Consider the following 22,226-nt stretch of genomic DNA (forward strand, 5'->3'; position numbering starts at 1 on the left):
ACGTATTCAGTTCTCCATCTCTCTCTAGCTCTCAAACAACTCTTGGCCAAGTTTTAGATTTCACGTGGTGACAAGCAGAGAGAGTTTTAGGCAGGTCTTCTTCTTATTCTTTCATACGGTAGTTCTTCTTTTTGTAGGGCTATATCTTATTCTTATATGTTCCCAGATATTTTTTTTGGATTTTCCTTGTAGGGTGTTGAGATCATTTCAACTATGGCGTCCAGTGCAATGGCTTTGCTGCTGGTATGCCTGCTTTTTGCTGCGACAGACATTGCTTCTCTCCACGTGCCAACAAATGGTCACAATGGGCAGAACTTCGGTGGTTGGAATGATCAAAAGGTGAAAGAACTATTCGAAAAGTGGATAGCAATGCATGACAAATCCTACAATGGTTTAATGGAGAGGGAGAAGAGATTCGGGATATTTAAAGACAACCTGCTTTACATCGACCAACATAATGCTGGAAGCCACTCCTACAAGTTGGGGCTCAATCGGTACTTTGATCTCAATCGGTTTTTTGATCTCACAAACGAAGAGTATCGCTCAACTCACTTACGCACCATAATGGACGAGAACAAGGAGCTGGTGCCTTCATCAAGCCGACACTATGAAGTCCAAGAAGGAGAACAACTTCCTAACTGGATAGACTGGAGGGCCCTCGGTGGAGTTGTGCCAATTAAAGACCAAAGGCAATGTGGTAAATTTTTGTTTTTCCTTCATTCTTTTTTTCAATATTTTTTGATGAACTAGCTACTATAATGCATGGTACAATGGTTGAAATAGAATTTGATCTTCATTGCTTTTGGTGTTTGACACTTTAAAAAATTGTTGGGCATTCTCAGCAATTGCAGCAATCGAAAACATAAACATGATCGTGATTGATGAACTTATCTCATTGTCAGAGCAAGAATCGGAAGATTGTGATACCACCTACAGTCAGGGCTGCAATGGCGGCTACAAGGATTATGACTTTCAATTCATTATCGAATACTGAACACGATTACCCTTACATGGCTGTTGATGGTGTCAGCAACGTTACAAAGGTAACAATTTCTGTTTGTCATACCTTCATTATTCTTCATCTTTTATGCATGATTAAGACTTACAAGAGGACAACTTATTTTAATGTAGAAAAACACTCAGGTCGTTACAATTGACGGTTATGAATATGCACCATGATATGATGAGAAAGTGATAAAGAAGGTTGTTGCCCACTAGCCTTTGAGTGTTTCGATTAAAGGATCAGGCTGGGATTTCTATCTCTATCAATATTTGAGTTTGTTTCCATCATTATTCAATTTTCTAGACATTTCGTCGAAGGTCATATGGCCATTGGTTTCAATATTTTTTCTTTGGTAGGGCATTTTCACCAGAAAATGTAGAACCGATCTTGATCAGGCAGTTGCAATTGTTGGGTATGGAATCGAGAATGATATGAATTATTGGATTGTAAAAAACTCATGGAGAGTTAAATGGGGTGAGGGTGGATGCATAAGAATATCGCTAGAACTTTAGCTGGAATGAGTGGTATTACCATTTGGCCTTCATACCCCATCAAAATTGGACCCAACCCCCCGAAGCCTATGCCAACAATTTTTTGTGATGAATATAATTCATGTTCTATGAGCTCTACCTACTGTTGCGTCTATGAAGAAGAAGACAATTGCTATCAATGAGCTTGCTGCTCCTCACAGTCCGCCACATGTTGCGAGGATTATCGCACTTCCTGCCCTTACGACTATCCCATTTGCAATGTTGATGTGGGCATCTCTCAAAAGGTAACAAACTGATGGTGCCATTTCTAATTCTCCGTATTCTTTAACTTACATTAATTGTTTGTTATGTTCATGATTCTGAGTTCAATCTTATCATTTTTACAATGCATTTTCCACAGAGCACGAGCACTCCATTTGGAGTAAAGGCACTGAACTGGACACCAGCCAAGCAAGTAAAGGTCTTTCATGCACCTCGACACAGCAGCAACATCGCCAATGCTTGATGATGATTTTGCTTTGTCATGGGAAAGTGACCCATGACATACTATTCATTAATGAATAATGGGATGAAAAATAACACCATTCATCCTCAAGGAAAGGGTGCTTTGCTTTGTTTTTTCTTGGATGTCCTTTGAATGGACATATGGTGATTTCAAATTGTCTGAAAATAGCGCATTTCCTTTTCATGGAAGGGATGGTTTGCTGTGTTTCTTATTAGATGTACTTTGCTTGGACATATGGAGATTTGAAATTGTTTGCTAAATATATTTCATGTGCTGGAATGGAGATTCTCAATACATTGGGTCAACAACCTTCACACAAGATGTCTGGTTTTGTTTCTCTAAGAGTGTTTAATAGCCTCATATTTGAGGTCTGACACTGATCTGAAATTACTTTTATGTGGGGCCCAGAAAGTAAACAAACACTGGATTTCACCATTATGTAAAAAAAAATGTTTAAGATACCAGTATATTGCCAAAACCACATATGAAATGGAGATGCCCAATTTTTATTGTGTTAACAACTTTACATGTGATGCCTTGTTTTGTTTATCTTAAGGAGTGTTTGATCGACTCATATTCGAGATATGAAGGTGATCTGAAATTCCTTTTATATGAAACCCACAAAGTAAACAAACACTGGATTCCACCATTATGTTAAGAAAAAAAGATTTAACATACCAGTATATTGCCAAAACGTCATATTTGAGATAGGATGAGAGACTGACCTCAAATCCTTGGACTTGAGATCTCTAGTGATCTCAAATCATCACGGCTCTCATATCCGAGGTAAACAAAGGCCTCCTAAAGTACCCTACATAATTTTCTGCCCTTCTATGTCAGCATTTTCAAATTTTGGTTTATCAAAAGACATCATTTTCCAATGCCAATACTTGATTTGTTTGAACATTTGAAAAAATTCAACATGATTGTCTTTATTTTGCTTGGGCGGCTTGGAGATAGTGTGTTCCTTTGTGAATGGGTGAAGTACCATTAGTAGTTTATGGGCTTGAAAGATGTGGCACACCTGCTGCACTGGGAGGTGGATGAATCTGCAAGGTAAAGGGATTGTAAAATTCTTGGCCGATCCAAAAAGATTCACATTTAGTTAGGAGGACAATCAGGTGCATGGTGGTGGACGCAGCAATTCAACATGGCACACTATGTCAACGAATCTGAAGTCCTTTTGGATTAAAGATCTTGTTCTTCATACTCAACTTTGAAAGGGAGAAGACTTTCTTCGATTGGTTTGGTCTATGGAATGAATTGAAGTATTTACTCCTTTGGTCTGGTAAATAGCAGAAAGAGCTGAAGGCATGGATGAATTTCTCTATATGGCTAGTGCATTGCTACAGCCTGTCTAGTGAGAAGAGATAGGCAAAATTTGGTAGCTGCTGTTCGAAATAAGGCCTGAAGACTGTATGTTTGCAGGAGTGTACCATGCTCAGGGGGGATTCAAATGGGAAGCACCAGAGCTTTTGGAGGCGATACTTGAGAAATTTCTCTCAGAGCCATGGAATAGTGAGAGTAATTGGTGGACCAATGAGGTGGAGAACTGATTTGAAGCAGGCGAGTTATAATCTATTGCCTAATGGCAGATGCGCCAGGCCTGTAAAATCTATGTTTTTGAATTCTGATCTTGATTGCAAATTTGGTTTTGAGAAAATCTGTTTTGTAAAAACTTGGTTTTGAGAAAATTTTGTTCCATTACTAATTTTAGGAAGCCTGATTTTTGTGTTTGATTGACATGCCCCAAACCCAAATTTTTTAACACATTAATTCTTCTTAATCACATTGTGCTTGACTAACATAAAAATAGAACCATCACTCTCTGCCTGCATATAGCTATATATAGATGGTCAATTGGCTTCGAAATCCTTTCTGGGGGCACTTGCACGACACTCTTATTTTAACTCAGTTTTGTAAAAAGTTGATTTTCTAAAAATCAGTTTTTATTTAATGAGTTTCGGAAATCTAGTTTGTGTATTTTATTGACACACCCAAAACCCATTTTTTTGTAAATAACCTGGGAAAAGTCTGCCACTTTTTGGAAAGCTAGATTGTAAAACAAGGTTTTTCTAATGCCTAGTTTTGATATCACCGAAATACTTTAAAAACACTATTCTGGAGGCAAAACTTAGCTCCATTGAGATCATAAAGAGAGAGAGAGAGAGAGGACGTTTTGACAATGGAGCAAACACATTTTTGCAAAACTTCAGCTTTTAAGATTCAGGGATCTCAAATCATCGGATCTTAAATTATCCCCGGGGCTTCCAAATGCTGCCATAATATAAACAAACACTAGATTTTAGCACTATGTGAAAATGGAGACTTCGGATCCTCATTTTTGGGGAAAGTACCTTATATTTGAAGTTCAATGAGACAAGAGTCTGACTTTAAATCATGGATGTGAGGCTTCTAATAATCTCACATCACCTCAAATCTCATATCCAAAGCTATCAAATGCCCCTTAAAGGGTTCCAATGGTCAAAGATATTGATCTACACTCTAGCCAGTCCATAAACAGTAGTCAATAGACTCTCAATCTCTTGCCTATTGTTTGTTAATGGAGTGTGACTTAGGAGAAAAGATTGTCGTGCTGCACTATACAAGTAAAACGTAAATACCGCTTAATTAACAATACAAAAACAAGAGGTCAGAGGTTTCATTATTTTTCTGTATGCATTGGAAACTAAGGGGGCATGGGTGTTCAGATCATCATCTTCCAAACCGGTTGTATTAAAACTGGATTTTATGGAAACTAAGTGTAATCACCCCAAATTTTTTCAAAAAGAATGGCCTCTTTTATTAAAAACACAAAACCCAATTTTTGGATTTAAATTGGTCCAAAGCCATAGTCCAAATCCAAATTACATCCAAAAACCCAAGTTCAAATCCAAATCAAGCATTCAAGACTCATTTGTCCTTCCTTTTTGACAAAGAACCTCTTTTTAGAGGGCGATTTTGGTCTTTTTTTGGTAAACAAGACCCATTTGCTCCTCCTTTTGACAAAAAAAGCCTCTTTTTAGAAGGCAATTTTAGTCTTTTTAAAAAAAAAATTTAAATTTTGGGTTTTGACTCCAAAATCGTCTATAAATACCCCCACTTCCTCCCTCTTGGGTAAGATTGACCCTTGGGAGAAACTCTAGTGTATTGTCACTTGAAGACTTAGAGTTTCTCTTGAGCTCTCTCTCTCTCCCTCTTCCTCTCTTCATTTTCCTTTATAACTTGGAGCAAGCTACAACCCACTTGGAGGCATTATCTTGGAGCTTCACTTAAGGAGATTTTCAAGCTAAGGTGTTCATTTTCTCTAAGTCTTTCTCATTTAGAGGTATGTAATCCAAACCTCACTCCATTCTTTATTTTCTTCCCTCTCATTTTCATCTTCCCATGCCCAAAGGAGATAGTTCTCTCTCTTTATTTTAGAGTCAAGAGGGTATGCTTGAGTGCACCGGGAGCATAAGAAGATGAGAAGATCTTCCATTTCATGATTAAATCATGTTTTTTTTTTCTTGATTATAGTGTTGTTGTTGTTTTTTTTTTTTCTCTTCATTAACATGTACTTGTTATTATTGTTATTTCTCTTTCTTGAATATAGTTTGGTTGTTATTCTTTTTATTTTGTTATCATCTTCATCTCCCCTTGGCCAAATGAGATAACACTCAATATCTATTTTAGAGACAAGAGGCTATGCTCGAATGCACTGGGAGCATAGAAAGATGAGATGATCTTTCATTTCAAGCTTAAATCATGTTTTCCATTTTATTAAATATGATTTTGTCTTTCATTTTTCATGTTCTTCTTATCTTCATCTCCTCATGACCAAAGGAGATAACACTCAATCTCTATTTTAGAGACAAGAGGCCATGCTCGAGTGCACCGGGAGCATGAAAAGATGAGATGGTCTTTCATTTCAAGCTTAAATCATGCTTTCTATTTTATTAAATATGATATTATCTTTCATTTTTCTTGTTCTTCTCATCTTCATCTCCTCATGGTCAAAGGAGATAACACTCAATCTCTACTTTAGAGACAAGAGGCTATGCTCGAGTGCACCGGGAGCATGGAAAAATGAGATGATCTTTCATTTCATGTTTAAATCATAATTTCTATTAAATATGATATTGTCTTTATTTTTTTCTCATCTTCATCTCCCCATGGCCAAAGAAGATAGCACTCAATCTCTTATTAGAGATAAGAGGCTATGCTCAAGTGCATCGAAAGAATGGAAATATGAAATAATCTATCATTTCATAGTTATATTATGCCCTCCTAGTTGAATCTTTCTCTTCCTATCATCCTCGCTCTCTCTCTCTCTTTCCTTCCTTGAATATTGTCCATGTATCACCCATGCATAGTTGTTTAGTTTTCCAATTATATGTGAATGTATGATGAGAATGAGAGTATGGCTTGGGGTTCTCATTTTTATCTTATGAGTAATTTTTGAGGTTGAGACTTATCCAAACCTGAGAAACCTTCACGAATATGTACATGTTAAAAATGCATTCTCATGTCATTGCATATAAGTTTCCTTCCTAATCACCCCATTAGAAATCATAATGAGTGTCTCGTTATATTGTTTGTTTTCTTCCATACCTAACGGTGGAAGAAATATATCCCTTGTAATAACTAAGTAATAACATTTTATAAATCATAGTTTTCAAAACATTTTCAAAACTAACCTCCTAATATGGCCTTAGGACTCAGTTTAGACTCTTGCATGAGTCCATGCTCCCCTCCGGCCAACATTAAACTTGAAGTTGGTAATCTTAAGTTATCCATTGATTTCTAATCTTGTGAAGGCACGTATGTATATACATATTATATACATCCATGCACACATGATAATCCCCTCATCTTTCTCTCTCTCTGCTTTCACTTTCTATTTTACAAATTTTCATATATGCATGAATGCGTATGCATATGTGCTCTATTTCATCTCTTTTGAATATTTCATTCATCTTTTCAAGACAAATATCTCCACTTACGAAATTTCTTATACATACCCATATATACGTATGTATATTTTTCTTTTCCTTTAAAACCTCTCTTTTTCTCTTCAAATTAATACATTTTTTCTCTTACGCTTTCATATATGTGTATATGTGATAGTATGTACACATATATGCATGTCTTTCTCTACCTCTCTCTCTTTCTTTTCATAAGAGTGTTTTATCTCTTGTATTCTTTTAACATTCTCCTCTCACGAGCTTTCTATTTACCAACTTCATTAAGAGTACAAACTAAGTAATGACTCAATATTGGAATCATGCTTGATAGTCTATAATCTATATTCATTTTCAAAAACTTTTCCTTCTTATATATAATAATTATAACAACAAAATCTTAGATGTATGTTGTGGTAGGAATGACTTTAGATGGATATTGTGTTACATTCTTCCAATCATATAGGATAAATGCATCCATGCATTCTCATCCACTTTATTTCACTTATGATCACAAGCACCTCTCCAAAAGAACTTAAGCAAGATGAGATAAAGCTCTAACTAGGTGGTAATCGAATTAGAGCAAAATCTCAAACCTACTTAAAGTCTTAAGAGAACACTAAAGTGATTTCAAAATGGTTTCACAAGTTTTTCAAATGATATTTACTAATCCAATTTTTTCCTCATAACATTTCACATTTTCAAGCAACTGTTCAAGAGTCTTTTCAAAAGTTTGAAACATCAAACTTTCAATATTTTCTATACCACATATAGAATCAAAAAGATGCTTAAGTTAAAATGAAATATGTCAATGATGAACATAGCCCTTGTATTGATTGCCTCCGGTAAAGGCACCGGGAACGGTTGATCCTCGTACCGACGGGCGAGTCTCTTTCTCTTTTATTTTCAAATAAAAATCTCATTTTTCTGGAGCACTCTAAATATCAAAAATTTTGGGGATGCGAACACTAAGTTCTTTTATGACTTTTAAAACTTTTTTTTGGGCGACACATGTTTTTGAATAACCTAAAGGGAACCAAATTTTTTATTTATTTTTCAAAATCAGGTTTCGTCAAAACTGAGTTTGTCCAAAAACCTGATTAGTTTTGAAGTGTCAACCAAACACCCCTACATGTTATTAATTGTTGAATTCCACATATAGTTAAATAGTCAACAGACAAGAACGATTCGCTCGATTTCCAATTAATTTGTCAGGTTCCATTCTATTCAAACCAACCCTTCCAATTAGTTGGTTAATTGGTGAATCTCCAATCTGTCACATCGATACCAAGGAAGAAGAAAGACTAAAAAATATTAGAATGCCTACGTTGGTCAAATAATACTTCTATTACAGCTTTAAGTCTAACTGCATTCCCACAGCTTTGTTCATGATACTACTCTTATGCATCATATCAGTCATGAAGCAATAATATCGAAGGACTATAAACAGAGGGTATACGACCGGATGGCAGACTTCATAAACTCTTGCTCACCCAAAACAAAAAGAGAAAGCATCTAATGACATTGAAAATAATGACATTGAAAATAGACAAATTGGGGAATCCATATCTCCATTGGATTACTACCCTCCCACCAATGCACCAAGGTGAAAAATAGTCTTCGTCTTTTAAATTATTTGAATACTTCTTCAACATTTTGAAAATATCCCATGATTTGAGTGACATAACTAATAATACACGTTGAGTACATTAGCCCTTACAATAATTGATGAGACCCTCATAGACTTTACTGGCATATAATGGAGAAGAAGCCAAGTAGATAAACTTTGGCCAATTAATATAAATTCATATTATCGTGCTCTATGCATGATCAAATAAGAATGTATAATTGGATGTAATAATAATTGGATAGCCGAGCAACCCTCAACTACCCTACCCTGCGCATCATGCAATCACATGGTATAAGGTGGCTTCGCCCTTCATATTTGACACCTCTGAATTTTTTTTAATAGAAAGACATTATACACACGCACTTCTTCATATTGGGTCGGGTCGGTCAGGGCTAGTTTTTTTTAGGTTCGGGCCCGATGCCCATGCTTAATGTCAGTCTTATTTAAAAGATTTTGTTTCCATAATAATAATTTCTGTATTTCTGCATGTATTTATTGTCACACTCTTGTACTTGATTTATAGTTATGTGTGGTGTCAGATCCTGCTTTCCATAATTCATACATGGAGAGTTGTGATTATGCATTGTCTTCTATCCATACTTATCATGCAATATTTTCTTTCCAACCTTTAAGCATTGTGAGTTGCTATGATTGTGGAAAGAAATAACACCTGCCCACAATGATAGCAACTTAGGTTAGAAAGAAACTATTGCATGATAAACTTGGAAAAGAAGACAACAAATGTTCACAATTCCCATGTATGAATTATGGAAAAAAGGATTGACACCACGAACAACTACAAATCAGGTACGTGGTTGTGGCAATGAATGCTTGCAGAAATTATTATGGAAACAAAATCCTCTAAATAAGGTTGAAGGAAACCCAAAAAACCTATTGTAATCAACCCACCTCTTGTATAAAATCTAGGGCAATGAAAGAAGACTCATCATCATTTCGATGACTGAGTACTGTGGATGTAGGACAATATCTGAATCACATTAAAAGTTCTCTTCTTGAGTATTTTTCATGGTATCACTGCGAGGTTAAAGCTCTTTCATGACCTTCTCTTGCTGATTTCTTTCCTGCTACTTCAAGGGCGTCGTCTTTAGCAATGTCATCAGCAAAGTTCTCCTTCCCTTCAAATGTGAATGTTGCTAATTTTGTTTTGATCAAGCTCAGATCCTTGGCCTCATAGAAAGCAAGGATGTTCGTGGGTTTATTGATGACACTATTCCAATTCCAAGTTCTACCATTAAAACTACTAAAATTGGTGAACCTGTCAACAGTCTTAATCCTTATTTCAATGCCCGGAAGAAATCAAACTGGTTGCTAAGAGGCTAGCTTACAAGATCTCTGTTTGATGCTTGTCGTTTGGTTGGCATAAGAAGGGTTTTAGTGAAAAAGCAGGTCGACAGAATGAAAAATCAATTAAAACTAAGATTAGAAGATGTTGTCAAAGTTCCATAAGACAAACAAAGTGGAAAAACAAAAACAGAGAGAGAGAGAGAGAGAGAGAGAGAGAGAGAGAGAGCCCTAAACAGAATGTTGGCCCTCATGCGGTCCTTCCTTTCTATAAATGGGCATGCTTTTTGCTTCTCTCTAATGGGGGAATTTGGTGACAAGAATGCAATGTTGCAGTATGTCATGAATCTTCAAAGGAATCTGTCTCAATCTTTCAAAAAGATTCATGGAATATTGCATTATGGAGAATATATATATATATATATATATATATATATATATATATATATATATATATATATATATATATATATATATAAGTCCGTTATGTCATCAATAAAATAGAAGATTCACATTTGATGGCTCCTCCACCTCTCGTACAGACCCACAAACTCTCTTCGCTTTCCAGATCCTTCTGATCGAACGTGATGCTCTCTGCCGCACCGGCGAGAACCAGGCTTATCAGCAAAGCCAAAGAGAAGGATTTAATCCACATTTTACTTGGATCTTCTAGGAATTGAATTATTTTGGTTATTATAGAAGAACAAGGATTGGAAGACGATGGGGAATTGGAGAAGCAGAAGAAGGAATGGAAGACGATGGGGAAATGGAGAAGTGGGAAGTGCTTATATATAGTTAACAGAGGAGGAATATTATTTGTAATCACATGAGATCACATTCTTGCCAGTCTTTGCAATGGGTAGAGGAGTTGGAGAAAGGCACTTTTCATTTATTAGAACCCGTCATGGAATCAAAACTGAAAAAACCAGATATGGGTGTAATCATCCACTTTAAATCTCATTATTATTAAGTTGTTATACGAGCTAAAATATGTAGAGTTCGAGTCCAAAAGTGAACTTGTCTGGTTAAACGAGCCGAGCTCAAGCTAGGTAGGCACGGCTTGTTTAAGTTCTAGCAGGTTCGAGGGGTGTGCATATGTGATGAAAAGTCGATAAACTATAAATGAAGAGCCATTTAGTATTTTAGGTCTGAGTCGGGCTGAGCTCGATGTGAGCCTGTTAGGGCTTGACCCCAAGTTCAAGATGGCTCGAGAACAGCACTATAACGACATATGCGACATAGGTGAAGGAAGTGATTCGCCGGCTTGCTGCATGCCTTGTTGACAATTTACTGAATAACATATCAACCAGAAAAGTACTGGCCATAGTGGTGTGGATAACAAAGATATAAAAAATAGTAAAGGCTGCAATGGGAGTTTTCTTTTTTCTTTTTTCGCTTTATGGGAATAACGGGAGCCAGTTAGATAAATCCAAGGGTCTAGTTTCAATGTTGATAATAATAATGAGATTTAAAGTGGATGATTACACCCATATCTGGTTTTTTCAGTTTTGATTCCATGACGGGTTCTAATAAATGAAAAGTGCCTTTCTCCAACTCCTCTACCCATTACAAAGACTGGCAAGAATGTGATCTCATGTGATTACAGATAATATTCCTCCTCTGTTAACTATATATAAGCATTTCCCACTTCTCCAATTCCTCATCGTCTTCCATTCCTTCTTCTGCTTCTCCAATTCCCCATCGTCTTCCAATCCTTGTTCTTCTATAATAACCAAAAGAAATCAATTCCTAGAAGATCCAAGTAAAATGCGGATTAAATCCTTCTCTTTGGCTCTGCTGATAAGCCTGGTTCTCGCCGGTGCGGCAGAGAGCATCACGTTCGATCAGAAGGATCTGGAAAGCGGAGAGAGCTTGTGGGGTCTGTACGAGAGGTGGAGGAGCCACCACAGCGTTTCCAGGGACGTCGACGAGCTGCTGACGAGATTCAATGTCTTCAAGCACAACGTTAAGTTCATTCATGAGTTCAACAAGAAGGGCAGCTCCTACAAACTGAAGCTCAACGGCTTCGGCGACCTGACGAACCAGGAGTTCCGGTCGCTCTACGCCAACTCCAAGATCAACCACCACAGGTTGCTGCAGGGAAGTCAGCGTCCCTCGGCTGCGGCCTTGCAGCGCGACGCGGGGGATGATCCTCCTCCGGCCAACGTTAAAGGAAAACAGAGACGCCACCACCTGCGCATTTTCATAACCCACTTTTCATAAATACTGCAGCCCACTTTTCCAAAGTGATCTGGGATACTTCAATTCCTCTCTCTCTATGATATATATATATATACATCGAGAGTTTTCTCTGCATAGTTTTTGGATTCTAATTTTCATCATAACTTTTATGAGAAATCCCCTTACATAGTTACCTTATAACTTTTCTAACAGTACGATTTCTAATATGGCCCATGAAACGTTCAAAGTAATTACTTCGACATAATATCTTTTAACGTTTAAACAATTAATCAGAAGTTTAGATGTAGTCATTATCTCGTCATATTAATTTAATCAAAGTGTCTGCCAAACTAATTTTCTGAAAGCGCTGACATCCAAATCACCATGTCCTTTTTATGTTTTGTTAAGAAAATGTTGGATTTATATTCGTATATATATAAATTGAGGACAGTGCAACTATAGCCCAGAATCGATAAAACTTGCGACCAACTGGATTAAAATCGACGGATTCGGGCCAATTGGACCCTATTTTGACTATAACTTCGCATCCCATGCGAAGTGCAGACTTTTATTAATGTTCCCTTTTCTGCTAATATAACTCTGCTTTTTTTCTGTTGACTCCTATGCTCAAGTAGAAAGAGTTGAAGAAGTTTGGAGTCGAACTTTGAAGGGTTGAAGGCCATAATAAATGCAGCGTGATGAGAGGACACTGGAATTTGGACGGGTGGCTTCAAGGTCAAGGACAACCTTAAGACACAATTAAATAAATACTTACGCACTTTTGTCTTTCTCTTATTATAAAAAAAAAAGACATACAGCTGCATTGTTTAAACGTTAAAAAGATATTATGTCAACAATCAACCAAAATCCAACATGAATTTTGAAAAGGTAGAACTTATGAACACTTATGCAGAGAGCCAATTGAAGTGATCAGTTAAGCATGCATCTACTTTCATGCAAACCATATAAATCAAGTCCTTCCACTAAAATTTATAGTGTCAGTTCTACTCTTTCACTAGCGCAATGCACAAGTCAGTAGCGGAGTTGCCTGTGTAAACCTTTGTATAAAGTTTTATTATAATGATGCAGAACTCAGGCCTAACCACATGCACCCACACCCTTGTAGCTTTACATGCCGCTAATCCATTACAATAATAAGATGGATCAGTGCCCATCGGCTAAAACTTTTTGGCTCCGCTTTCACCATATATAGAAGGAAGTAGTGACTGACAGCACCAAAGCTCTTCTCTTTTGTTTATATATATATATATATATATATATATATATATATATATATATATATGTTAATTATATATGCTTTTTCGGACGTTCATGTACTCAGATTCTAATATGAATGAAGAGAAGTTTACATTTGTATCCAATAAGAACTGCACCACAATATATTAAGAACTAAGTTGCATAACGTATGGACATTGATAGGAATCTCAATATATTAAGAACTTGGTGCAGAAGAAGCTTGCACAAATCAAGAGAACTAGCTAGATACCAGATAGATTGATTAAAATCAGCGGTTGCTATGCCAGCTTCCGCCGACTTCGACTCAAAACAATATAGTATGACCTTTCTTTTACGTCCAAAAAATCACGAACCAAACTTGCAAGCAACAAGTTATTAGCAGATGTTGCTCCTTGCGTCTACTACAAATTAATACTTGTTTAGAAACATACCAGCTGATGAAATTGGGTAACTGTCACTCCAAATTTATATATTGTTACTTGTACCATTAAATCGTTACGATTAACTTTTTAAACAAGCTAGACAATTGACCCGGTCTCGGTGATTTTGAATTCTTCTTTATCGGGATTTAAATCCTTTAATTTAGTTGGATCTGGCAAAATAAACCTAGTTTCAATTCCAACTGCCGGCCAGTTGACTGACTTTCGTTAGATCAGGTAATTAAATAAACCTACATCGAATCCATGATGATAATCAGGTTCAATAAGCAGTTCCCTATAACATGATTACACATAAAACGTCGAAGGTTTTCAAAATAGGGTCTGAACTTGATCAAATCCATTTACATGGAGTTAAATAATTACTGGAATTGGGCAATGGTTAGTTGCATCGCGAATCTGAATTAAGTTTAACTTGATATTTTTCCCTTGGGTTTGCTAAATGGACAAAAGATCAGATTTCGATGGTAATTGGTGGATCCAGAAATTGATAGAGGAATCTCAAATCGGTGACCCAAATGCTTACTTCCTCCCCCTGCCAACAACCCACCATAAAAGGAATCTCAATTGTCAATACACCATGATATAAAATTAATTGCTTAAGATTAAATATGTTTGGCCACTTCATGTTCACCATCAGGTTGAAGGGTTGGTAGAAGAAGTTTCAAATAAAATATCAGCTAAGTTAGGTTACCTTTCCTTACTTCTGTTTTTGTTTAGTTTTCCCACCCATAACACCCCCGGCACCTCTCTTTAGGGGTTGTTTGATAAGAATGATGGTATGTAATTGTTTTATTTATCTATCCGAAATATTGTGATAGATTCATGAAATAATGTGTTATAGTATCATATCAATCTCGCCGATATATGAAATAGTAACATATTGTTACTTTTGCCAAACGATCCCTTTACTGTTATTTCCAAAACAGTCCTTCCACTGTGTAACTTTTCAGCCGACTTCTGTTGTAGTGAAAAACACCCTTTTACCCTTTCATATACCTCAACGTACAAATTGTTAGCTTTGGTATTTGTACACATTTCTTTTTACGTGAAACCAGTGGCCGAGCCACATATAGGTAGGTGACACCAACACTACAAAATCTCTTTATTTTCATACCAATGCTCCTAAAAACATGCTCATTTCATGATGAAACTAATGACTTAATTTTTTCGACATGGAGATATCCGTCCGTCTAGCTGGTGTTATGGAATAATTATTCATATATTTTCTTTTATTATCAGTTTCCAACATCAGTTATCTCTTTTTTTTTAACTATGCTTGAAAATCAACCTTAAATTAATGGTAGGACTAGTGTGCACGACAATTTTACCGATTGCTTGAACAGTTTACAACTCTATGCATGAATTTGTGCCGTTCAAGGAAAAGTGGACCAAGAATTTGGAGAACTTGAGGCTTGAAGGATAAACTCGAAAGTAACTAATAGGATAGGGCGTATTACAAAAGATGAAAGACACACTTTGGTCTCAATTTCATTATCTAAGGAAAACTATGAACGATTTACTAATTGTTTTTCTCGTTAATTAAATAATACAATGGGAAGCAAATAATTATATCCCCAGGATTGTTGTTTGGCCATAGATTAAATGATCTCTATTTCTGGAACAAGGTTCAGATCTATGCTGGGAATGTGCTACAAGAAGCACCACAACTCGGCGAAGCTGGTTATATGTACTGTGTCGTGTACAAAAAATTGTGTACTGAAAAGTGTGAATACTCTTGGTCAGTAAGGGGAGTTTATTGTAATGTCAAAAAACAAGGAGTAATGAAAAAGTCAAAAGACGTTTAAAAAAAAAAATCTCCAAAATACCACAATTTCTTTTTCTTCCGGTGCTGCGTGCACCAACCCAATTTTTTTTTTTATTGTGATCCAAAAATTATGCAGCGTTCTTTCGTTTTCTCCTGCTACATCAGCAAATAGAATATGGGAAATGTTCTCAATCGAAGACAAAACAAGTAACTCGGTTTTGTCATTTTAATAGTGTGAAAGAAACGAAAAGCACTATGAAAGTTTGACAAAATTATTGAGGCTTCGAAAGAGAGAATGAGATTTATCACTATGAATTGCAAAAAAAGTACTGATTCCTTACCTGATATTAATGATAATAATATTTTGCTTTCTCTCATTCAACAGGCCTTGGCACTTCATCCAAGGTAGGAAATTCCATAAGCCTTCCGATTTTGGGAACAACGATTTGTGGACCATGTCGTATCTGAAAACATCAAAGGTGATATAGAACAACGATAGGGAATCTGACTTAAGGCTGGCGGTCGGGCCGGCCCGGCCGTGTTTGGGCCGGGCCCGGGCCCGACAGCCAGGCCTGGGTCGGCCCGGCCCGGCAAGTAAAAAAAATATATTTTTAAATTTTTTTTTGTTTTAACAATATTTTTTATTCTTAATAAATACATTTTATATTAAAAAAATGTTACTTTATATTTCAAAAATATTTTTTTAATTTAAATGGGCCGGGCCGAGCTGACCCGGGCCGGCATATCGGGCCCAGACTTGGTTTTTCCCGGCCGCACGGGCCCAATCGGGACGCCAGGCTTAGCGGATCGCCAATTGGGTTGGCACAATGAACAAAGCAACAGGTGCTAATAGGTGGATCCTTTGTTTCAAACTTTCTTAGCCTCAACTTCAAAAAGGGCAGGATATGCAAGTAAACCATGATAGTGAGGACCTCAATGAAAAATCTGAAAGCAGCCTGCAACCCTTGGGGTGTGAGCTTTTGCTCTTAATAGATGATATATAGATGATATGATAATATGAAATACTCTTCTTCCTGATCACCTAAATATTTTTTGTTTATCCATATTTTATTTTATTATTTCGACAATTTAAACCAAAAGATGGGATCAATTTACACTTATTTAATTGTGCAGGCAGTTATGGATTTGAGGCTTTCCTTTCTTTTCTGGTTTGGCGTCTCACTTCTTACATATTTAGCTAGTTTCCAGAACCCAAATAATCCCTTTCTAAAGCCCAAAACAAACTAAGTTCCTTGTCTAACGCAGAGAACTCATGGCAGCGCGAAAAACGTTCTCTCCCTCGAAAAAGTCATCTTCTGAGTCGTAACATCCCAATTTCAACGGACGTCCCAGGAAGCCCATAGTTTCAACTTAACCCTGTCGGTTACTTCTATTAATATTGATCAATTATTGCTATTTCAACTTCATTCCTGACTTGTAAACAATTCATAAATTCGCTCAGCTTCATGCCCACCTTCTACTTAATTCTTTAGTGTAGTCATCGATGTTAAAGTTTGTCGACGAATGCGAAAATTCATTGCAATTATTTAAAAGAAAAAGGAAGTAAGCGAGTTATGATCAAGACACATGATGCGAATGACATGGTTGAGTTGGTCAATAAAAATAAGATAATCATCAGTTTGTCAATAATCCAATAAGTCAAGGACGAATTTGATTTAAAAAAAATACAGAATACCTTCATTTATTCCTCCTCTGTTAACTATATATAAGCACTTCCCACTTCTCCAATTCCCCATCGTCTTCCATTCCTTCTTCTGCTTCTCCAATTCCCCATCGTCTTCCATTCCTTGTTCTTCTATAATAACCAAAAGAATTCAGTTCCTAGAAGATCCAAGTAAAATGCGGATTAAATCCTTCTCTTTGGCTCTGCTGATAAGCTTGGTTCTCGCCGGTGCGGCAGACAGCATCACGTTCGATCAGAAGGATCTGGAAAGCGAAGAGAGCTTGTGGGGTCTGTACGAGAGGTGGAGGAGCCACCACAGCGTTTCCAGGGACGTCGACGAGCTGCTGACGAGATTCAATGTCTTCAAGCACAACGTTAAGTTCATTCATGAGTTCAACAAGAAGGGCAGCTCCTACAAACTGAAGCTCAACGACTTCGGCGACCTGACGAACCAGGAGTTCCGGTCGCTCTACGCCAACTCCAAGATCAATCACCACAGGCTGCTGCAGGGAAGTCAGCGTCCCTCGGCTGCGGCCTTGCAGCGCGACGCGGGGGATGATCCTCCTCCGGCCATCGACTGGAGGGCCCTCGGCGCTGTTACGGAAGTCAAGAACCAGGGGAAATGCGGTGAGTTCAATTACAATTCATTAATAGTTGTTTTCATTTCCATGCTTCTTTGTACATACCTTTTCCGATGTTTAATTTCCTGCTTGTGGTATGTTTTCTTTCTCCCCAACATGCATGAAATGTTAACTCAAATCTGCCTGAAATTGGACACGACATGAACTTTTCTATTTGATTTGTCATGCTTTTTACTATTGAAAATATAATTGCTTTAAAGGTAACAATTTTCATCCTTAAACAAGCAGAAAAATGAGCGGTTCTAATTGAAATGATAAAGACAAGTTTAAGAAAAATGAACTTAATTTATTAAATAAATCATTACAAGAAAATCCTTGTGTTACAACATGATTTTTTTTTTAAACTTTTATGAATTTACTTGAAAGAAGCATTACATATAAAGTAACATATAAAGTAGGCCCAGTAAAACCCAGCCCGCCCGACCCCACCCGTCGGGCCCGAAACCCGGCCTCGGCCCGGCCCGATAGCCCGGGTCTTGGTTTGGGGCCCGACCCGGCCCCGCTCCTTTGGCAACAAAAAAAAATTAACTATAAATTTTTTAGTAATATAAAATATATTTTTAATAATAAAATATATATTATTAAATTTTAAAAAATTAAAAATTTATTTTTTAAAATATAAACAGGCCGAATTGAACTGGGCCGAGCCACACATCAAGCCCGGGCCTGGCCCACCGAGCCGTTTCTCGGCCCGAACCCTGACTCGACCGGGCCGATGTTATGCAACAGAATATATATGTGACCTTTCCCAGAAGAAACATACGTATGAAAATGGCTTTTGTTAAAAAGTATTCACTGGACTTGGGCAACGGGCTGGGTACCCAGTACCCGACCCGGTCTGATCCGTTTTTGAGCCGAGAAAATGGCTTGTCTCCGCCCAATCCGTTTATAATTTAAAAAATAAATTTTTAAATTTTTTAAAATTTAATAATATGTATTTTATTATTAAAAATATATTTTATATTACTAAATTATTTTATAATTAAAAAATATTTTTTTTATTACCAAACGAGCCCCGAGCCTTGGGCTGAAACCCGTGCTATCGGGCCCGACAGGCCTGGTTTTACCGAGACGGGCCGGCCCGGCCCGGCCCGTTGCCGTATTGACAGTATTAATATAGTATTAATATAAAGCCGCAAAACTTGCATTGTGCATTTAAGAACAACATAAAAAAGTTATGTCATATAAACGTAGCGCACAAGCGTTTCTTGAACAGTGCACGTCAAAGACACGAGACCTTCTTTCGTTTGTTTACTCGTGTAGTCGTAACGTACTGTGCTCATGTTTCATGCTGTTGATTGTCGCCATTTGAAGATGCGAACATGCGACTGGTTATTTGCGTTGTGTTTGCTTGCCAGTTGCCACCGCCTCAAATAATATGCTTCATTATTGGTGAGGTTTCACCCATAAAAGTAGGTGCTCTTTAGATTCATCATTCATGATGAGAGGTATTTTATTGTTATTGAAGGAGCATTTAATAGCCCCAGACCAGATCGAGGTGCATTGAATCTCAGTTCTGTGGATTTAATTAAGGTCAAATCTCCCCTCCCATTGGGCATCAAATATGAGGTTTTGTTCATAAACTGAGGATCTCAAAAAAACACAAATATTGTGTTATTAAGATTTTATCAAGATAAAAAAAAAGGTTACAATTAGAAGACTTTGGTTGTTTATTTCACCATAGATTTGAGATGCACGATGATCTAAGTTCAATATAATATCTCAAATCCATGGATTGAAAGTTTGAACCCCTCCGTGATTTTTTACATGTAACATGGATTTAAGATCTAAGTTACTAAGATCTGATAATCTCCCAAAACAAATATTTTAACGCAGCCTGGGATCTAATGCTTACCAATTAAAAATATTTGACAATAAGGTGATAAAATGCCTAAACACCAGAACGATCCCTCTAACATCATGGCATCTAAGCTGGAAGCTTCATCTAATAACAAGGAATCTATTTCATGGATTCAGGTAGCTGTTGGGCATTTTCTACAGTCGTTGCAATCGAAGGCATAACACAGATCAAGACCAAAAAATTGGTTTCCGTATCAGAGCAGGAGTTGGTTGATTGTGACACCGGCAATGGTGGCTGCAACGGTGGTTTGATGGAAAAGGCTTTCGAGTTTGTGGAAAAGAATGGAGGATTGGCTCTCGAAAAGAAGTACCCCTACACAGAGAAACAAGGCAAATGCAATGTCTCCAAGGTACAGACCTATCTCCTAATTAAAGCTCTGGTCTTTCCCACTCAAAATTTGTAGTTTATGTTCATGATAAAGATTTGGCAGTCCTTGGTTTCTAGATGTGATTTTTAATGTGTTTATGTTTGTCCTTAATTGTAGCTGAAAATCAATGACGTAACCATCGACGGCCATGTCTCCGTCCCTGAGAAAAATGAGAGTGCTCTAATGCAAGCGGTCGCCAAGCAACCTGTTTCTGTTGCTATTGAAGCCAGCGGTACTGCTTTCCAATTCTACAGTGAGGTTGGTGAACGACAGCCTGAACTGCTTTCTCTCCTTAAAATTCTTTCAATTGCATACTTAGGATACGTCAATTTAACACTTGTTTGATCCAGGCAGGGGCGGAGGGAGGGGGGGCCCGCCCGGGCTATGGCTCGAGTGAGAGCATGAAATTTTTTTTTTTTACATTGAAAAAATCAATTTTTTTTAGTTTGGCCCGACCCTGGCCCGGCCCGCGAATCGTCTTGGCCCGACCCTGGAATCTCCGCCCCTACAAAAAATCCTGGCTCCGCCCCTGGATCTAGGTGCGGCCAATTAAATGGAAGAAATTAAGTCCAGGAACTTAATACCCAAGAAAACATCTCTTCATGTCAATTCGGGGCTGACACTTTGTGAGCGTTTGTGAATGAATCTGCCTCAAAAATTAGGTATATTCATGAAACACTTCATGAATCTGCCCAATTTCTAGGATTGATTCATGGGTTACAGAATGTCTCTGCTGCCACGCGATCGAAGAGAATAGTAACAAACTGTTCATAAGTCTTAACCCAGGACTAGATCAAATACATGGAACATTACAACATGGTGTTGACAAATCTGCCCCAATCCTTAAACAGATTCATGTGTCCCAATTGTAAAGCAAATTCACAAGGCAGTTTGTTATTATTACTATTATCAAATGGCTGTTAAGGGTTTGCCTGCTCTAATAGCCTAAACTTTGCCTGTCATCCACCAAGAAAAAGATAGTAATCAAGAAGCTGACCCGTCAATAATACGTCGTCTGGATTTCAATCATGGGAATCTCCACCTCATGTAATTTTACATTTAATTTCCTACACCATATTTTGATATTCGTATTTTCTAGAAATTTACGAATGATCACTATTAGTCTAATTCACATGGTCGAATAGCATCACCTCGTAAACATTTTATGTTCGTCCCATCCTACTTGTTTTTGAGTTTGGACAGGATGATGGAAGTTATGGAGTAGCTGCTCCTTGATTAGTGCATTTGCATCTCTCTTTTTCGCTGATCTTTGCTCCCACTTTGGAAACCATTCTGAGAAATTGTAAATGGGACACTGGCAGGGAGTGTTCACTGGACCATGTGGAACAGAGCTCGACCATGGAGTCGCCATTGTTGGATACGGAACTGAAGCCGATGGAACCAAGTATTGGATAGTGAAGAACTCGTGGGGATCCGGGTGGGGTGAGAACGGATACATCAAGATGGCCCGTGAGATATCAGAACCTGATGGGCTCTGTGGCATCGCTACGTATGCAGTATACCCCACTAAATCTTCTGCAACTCAATGGGTTGATGATGAACTGTAGAAGAGGATGCACTGCAACCATGAAACGCCAAACTGCAACTCTTTTGATCATGGAATATTAGGTTAATTAGGAGATTGGAATCCTTCCGCCATCCATCCTTTACGTCCATGGACTTGTTATGAGTGTTGGTCCAAAAATAATCAGAGTGGGGATTGGATCGTAGTCAGACTTTGTGCATGTAGGGGATCTAGATGTATAGCGTTTCAGGAAAAAATGTCCTATTTTTCTTTGCTTTTTTTTTTCCTATGCTTGCTTGTGAAAGTGTGATGCTTTAAATTTGATCGATAATAATGTTTTGAGCTACGAAAGTGTTTCTTCTATTCTTGTTAATTAAGTCGTATGGCACAGCCTCGTATGCATAAATTATTCCCTTACGTGTCCACATGCAAGTCAATGTTGCCGGATGCCAAATAGTTGCCGGATGACTGGAACTTCATCAATTCAGTAAAATTCAGTAAGACATGATTGACTATTTCCATATTGTAGCAAGGGAAGAAGGACTATCTGCTCTGTTGAAGGTTTCTCACTTCTCAGCCTACCATGCATGTCCGTTATCTCTCTCTCTCTCTCTCTCTCTCTCATTTTGCT

General features: G+C 37.5%; 3 protein-coding genes across 3 annotated transcripts; all 3 read left to right on the forward strand.

Moving 5' to 3' along the window:
- Positions 1-213: 213 nt before the first annotated feature.
- Positions 214-1,515, forward strand: LOC116249899 (cysteine proteinase RD21A-like). Its single transcript, XM_031623209.1, is given in 5 exon segments — positions 214-697; positions 828-984; positions 986-1,043; positions 1,132-1,272; positions 1,360-1,515. Coding segments are annotated over 5 exon segments (996 nt in total).
- A 10,048-nt stretch (positions 1,516-11,563) lies between these two features.
- Positions 11,564-12,097, forward strand: LOC116249901 (thiol protease SEN102-like). The gene has a single exon (XM_031623210.2). The coding sequence runs from the start codon at positions 11,642-11,644 to the stop codon at positions 12,095-12,097; it is 456 nt and encodes a 151-aa protein (XP_031479070.1). The 5' UTR covers positions 11,564-11,641.
- A 5,166-nt stretch (positions 12,098-17,263) lies between these two features.
- On the forward strand, positions 17,264-21,952 carry LOC116249507 (thiol protease SEN102-like). The gene is made up of 4 exons (XM_031622622.2): positions 17,264-17,828; positions 19,820-20,052; positions 20,188-20,328; positions 21,393-21,952. The coding sequence occupies exons 1-4, from the start codon at positions 17,378-17,380 to the stop codon at positions 21,636-21,638; spliced, it is 1,071 nt and encodes a 356-aa protein (XP_031478482.1). The 5' UTR covers positions 17,264-17,377; the 3' UTR covers positions 21,639-21,952.
- Positions 21,953-22,226: the final 274 nt, after the last annotated feature.

The sequence above is a fragment of the Nymphaea colorata genome, chromosome 3 (genome assembly GCF_008831285.2).
Source record: "Nymphaea colorata isolate Beijing-Zhang1983 chromosome 3, ASM883128v2, whole genome shotgun sequence".
NCBI lineage: Eukaryota > Viridiplantae > Streptophyta > Magnoliopsida > Nymphaeales > Nymphaeaceae > Nymphaea > Nymphaea colorata.

Bases quoted from the DNA above. Each gene is read 5' to 3' on its own strand.
- LOC116249901 (XM_031623210.2), top strand. From the start codon at position 11,642: ATGCGGATTAAATCCTTCTCTTTGGCTCTGCTGATAAGCCTGGTTCTC.
- LOC116249507 (XM_031622622.2), top strand. From the start codon at position 17,378: ATGCGGATTAAATCCTTCTCTTTGGCTCTGCTGATAAGCTTGGTTCTC. The intron at 20,053-20,187 runs GTACAGACCTAT...CCTTAATTGTAG, and splicing joins GCAAATGCAATGTCTCCAAG to CTGAAAATCAATGACGTAAC. The intron at 20,329-21,392 runs GTTGGTGAACGA...GGACACTGGCAG, and splicing joins CTTTCCAATTCTACAGTGAG to GGAGTGTTCACTGGACCATG.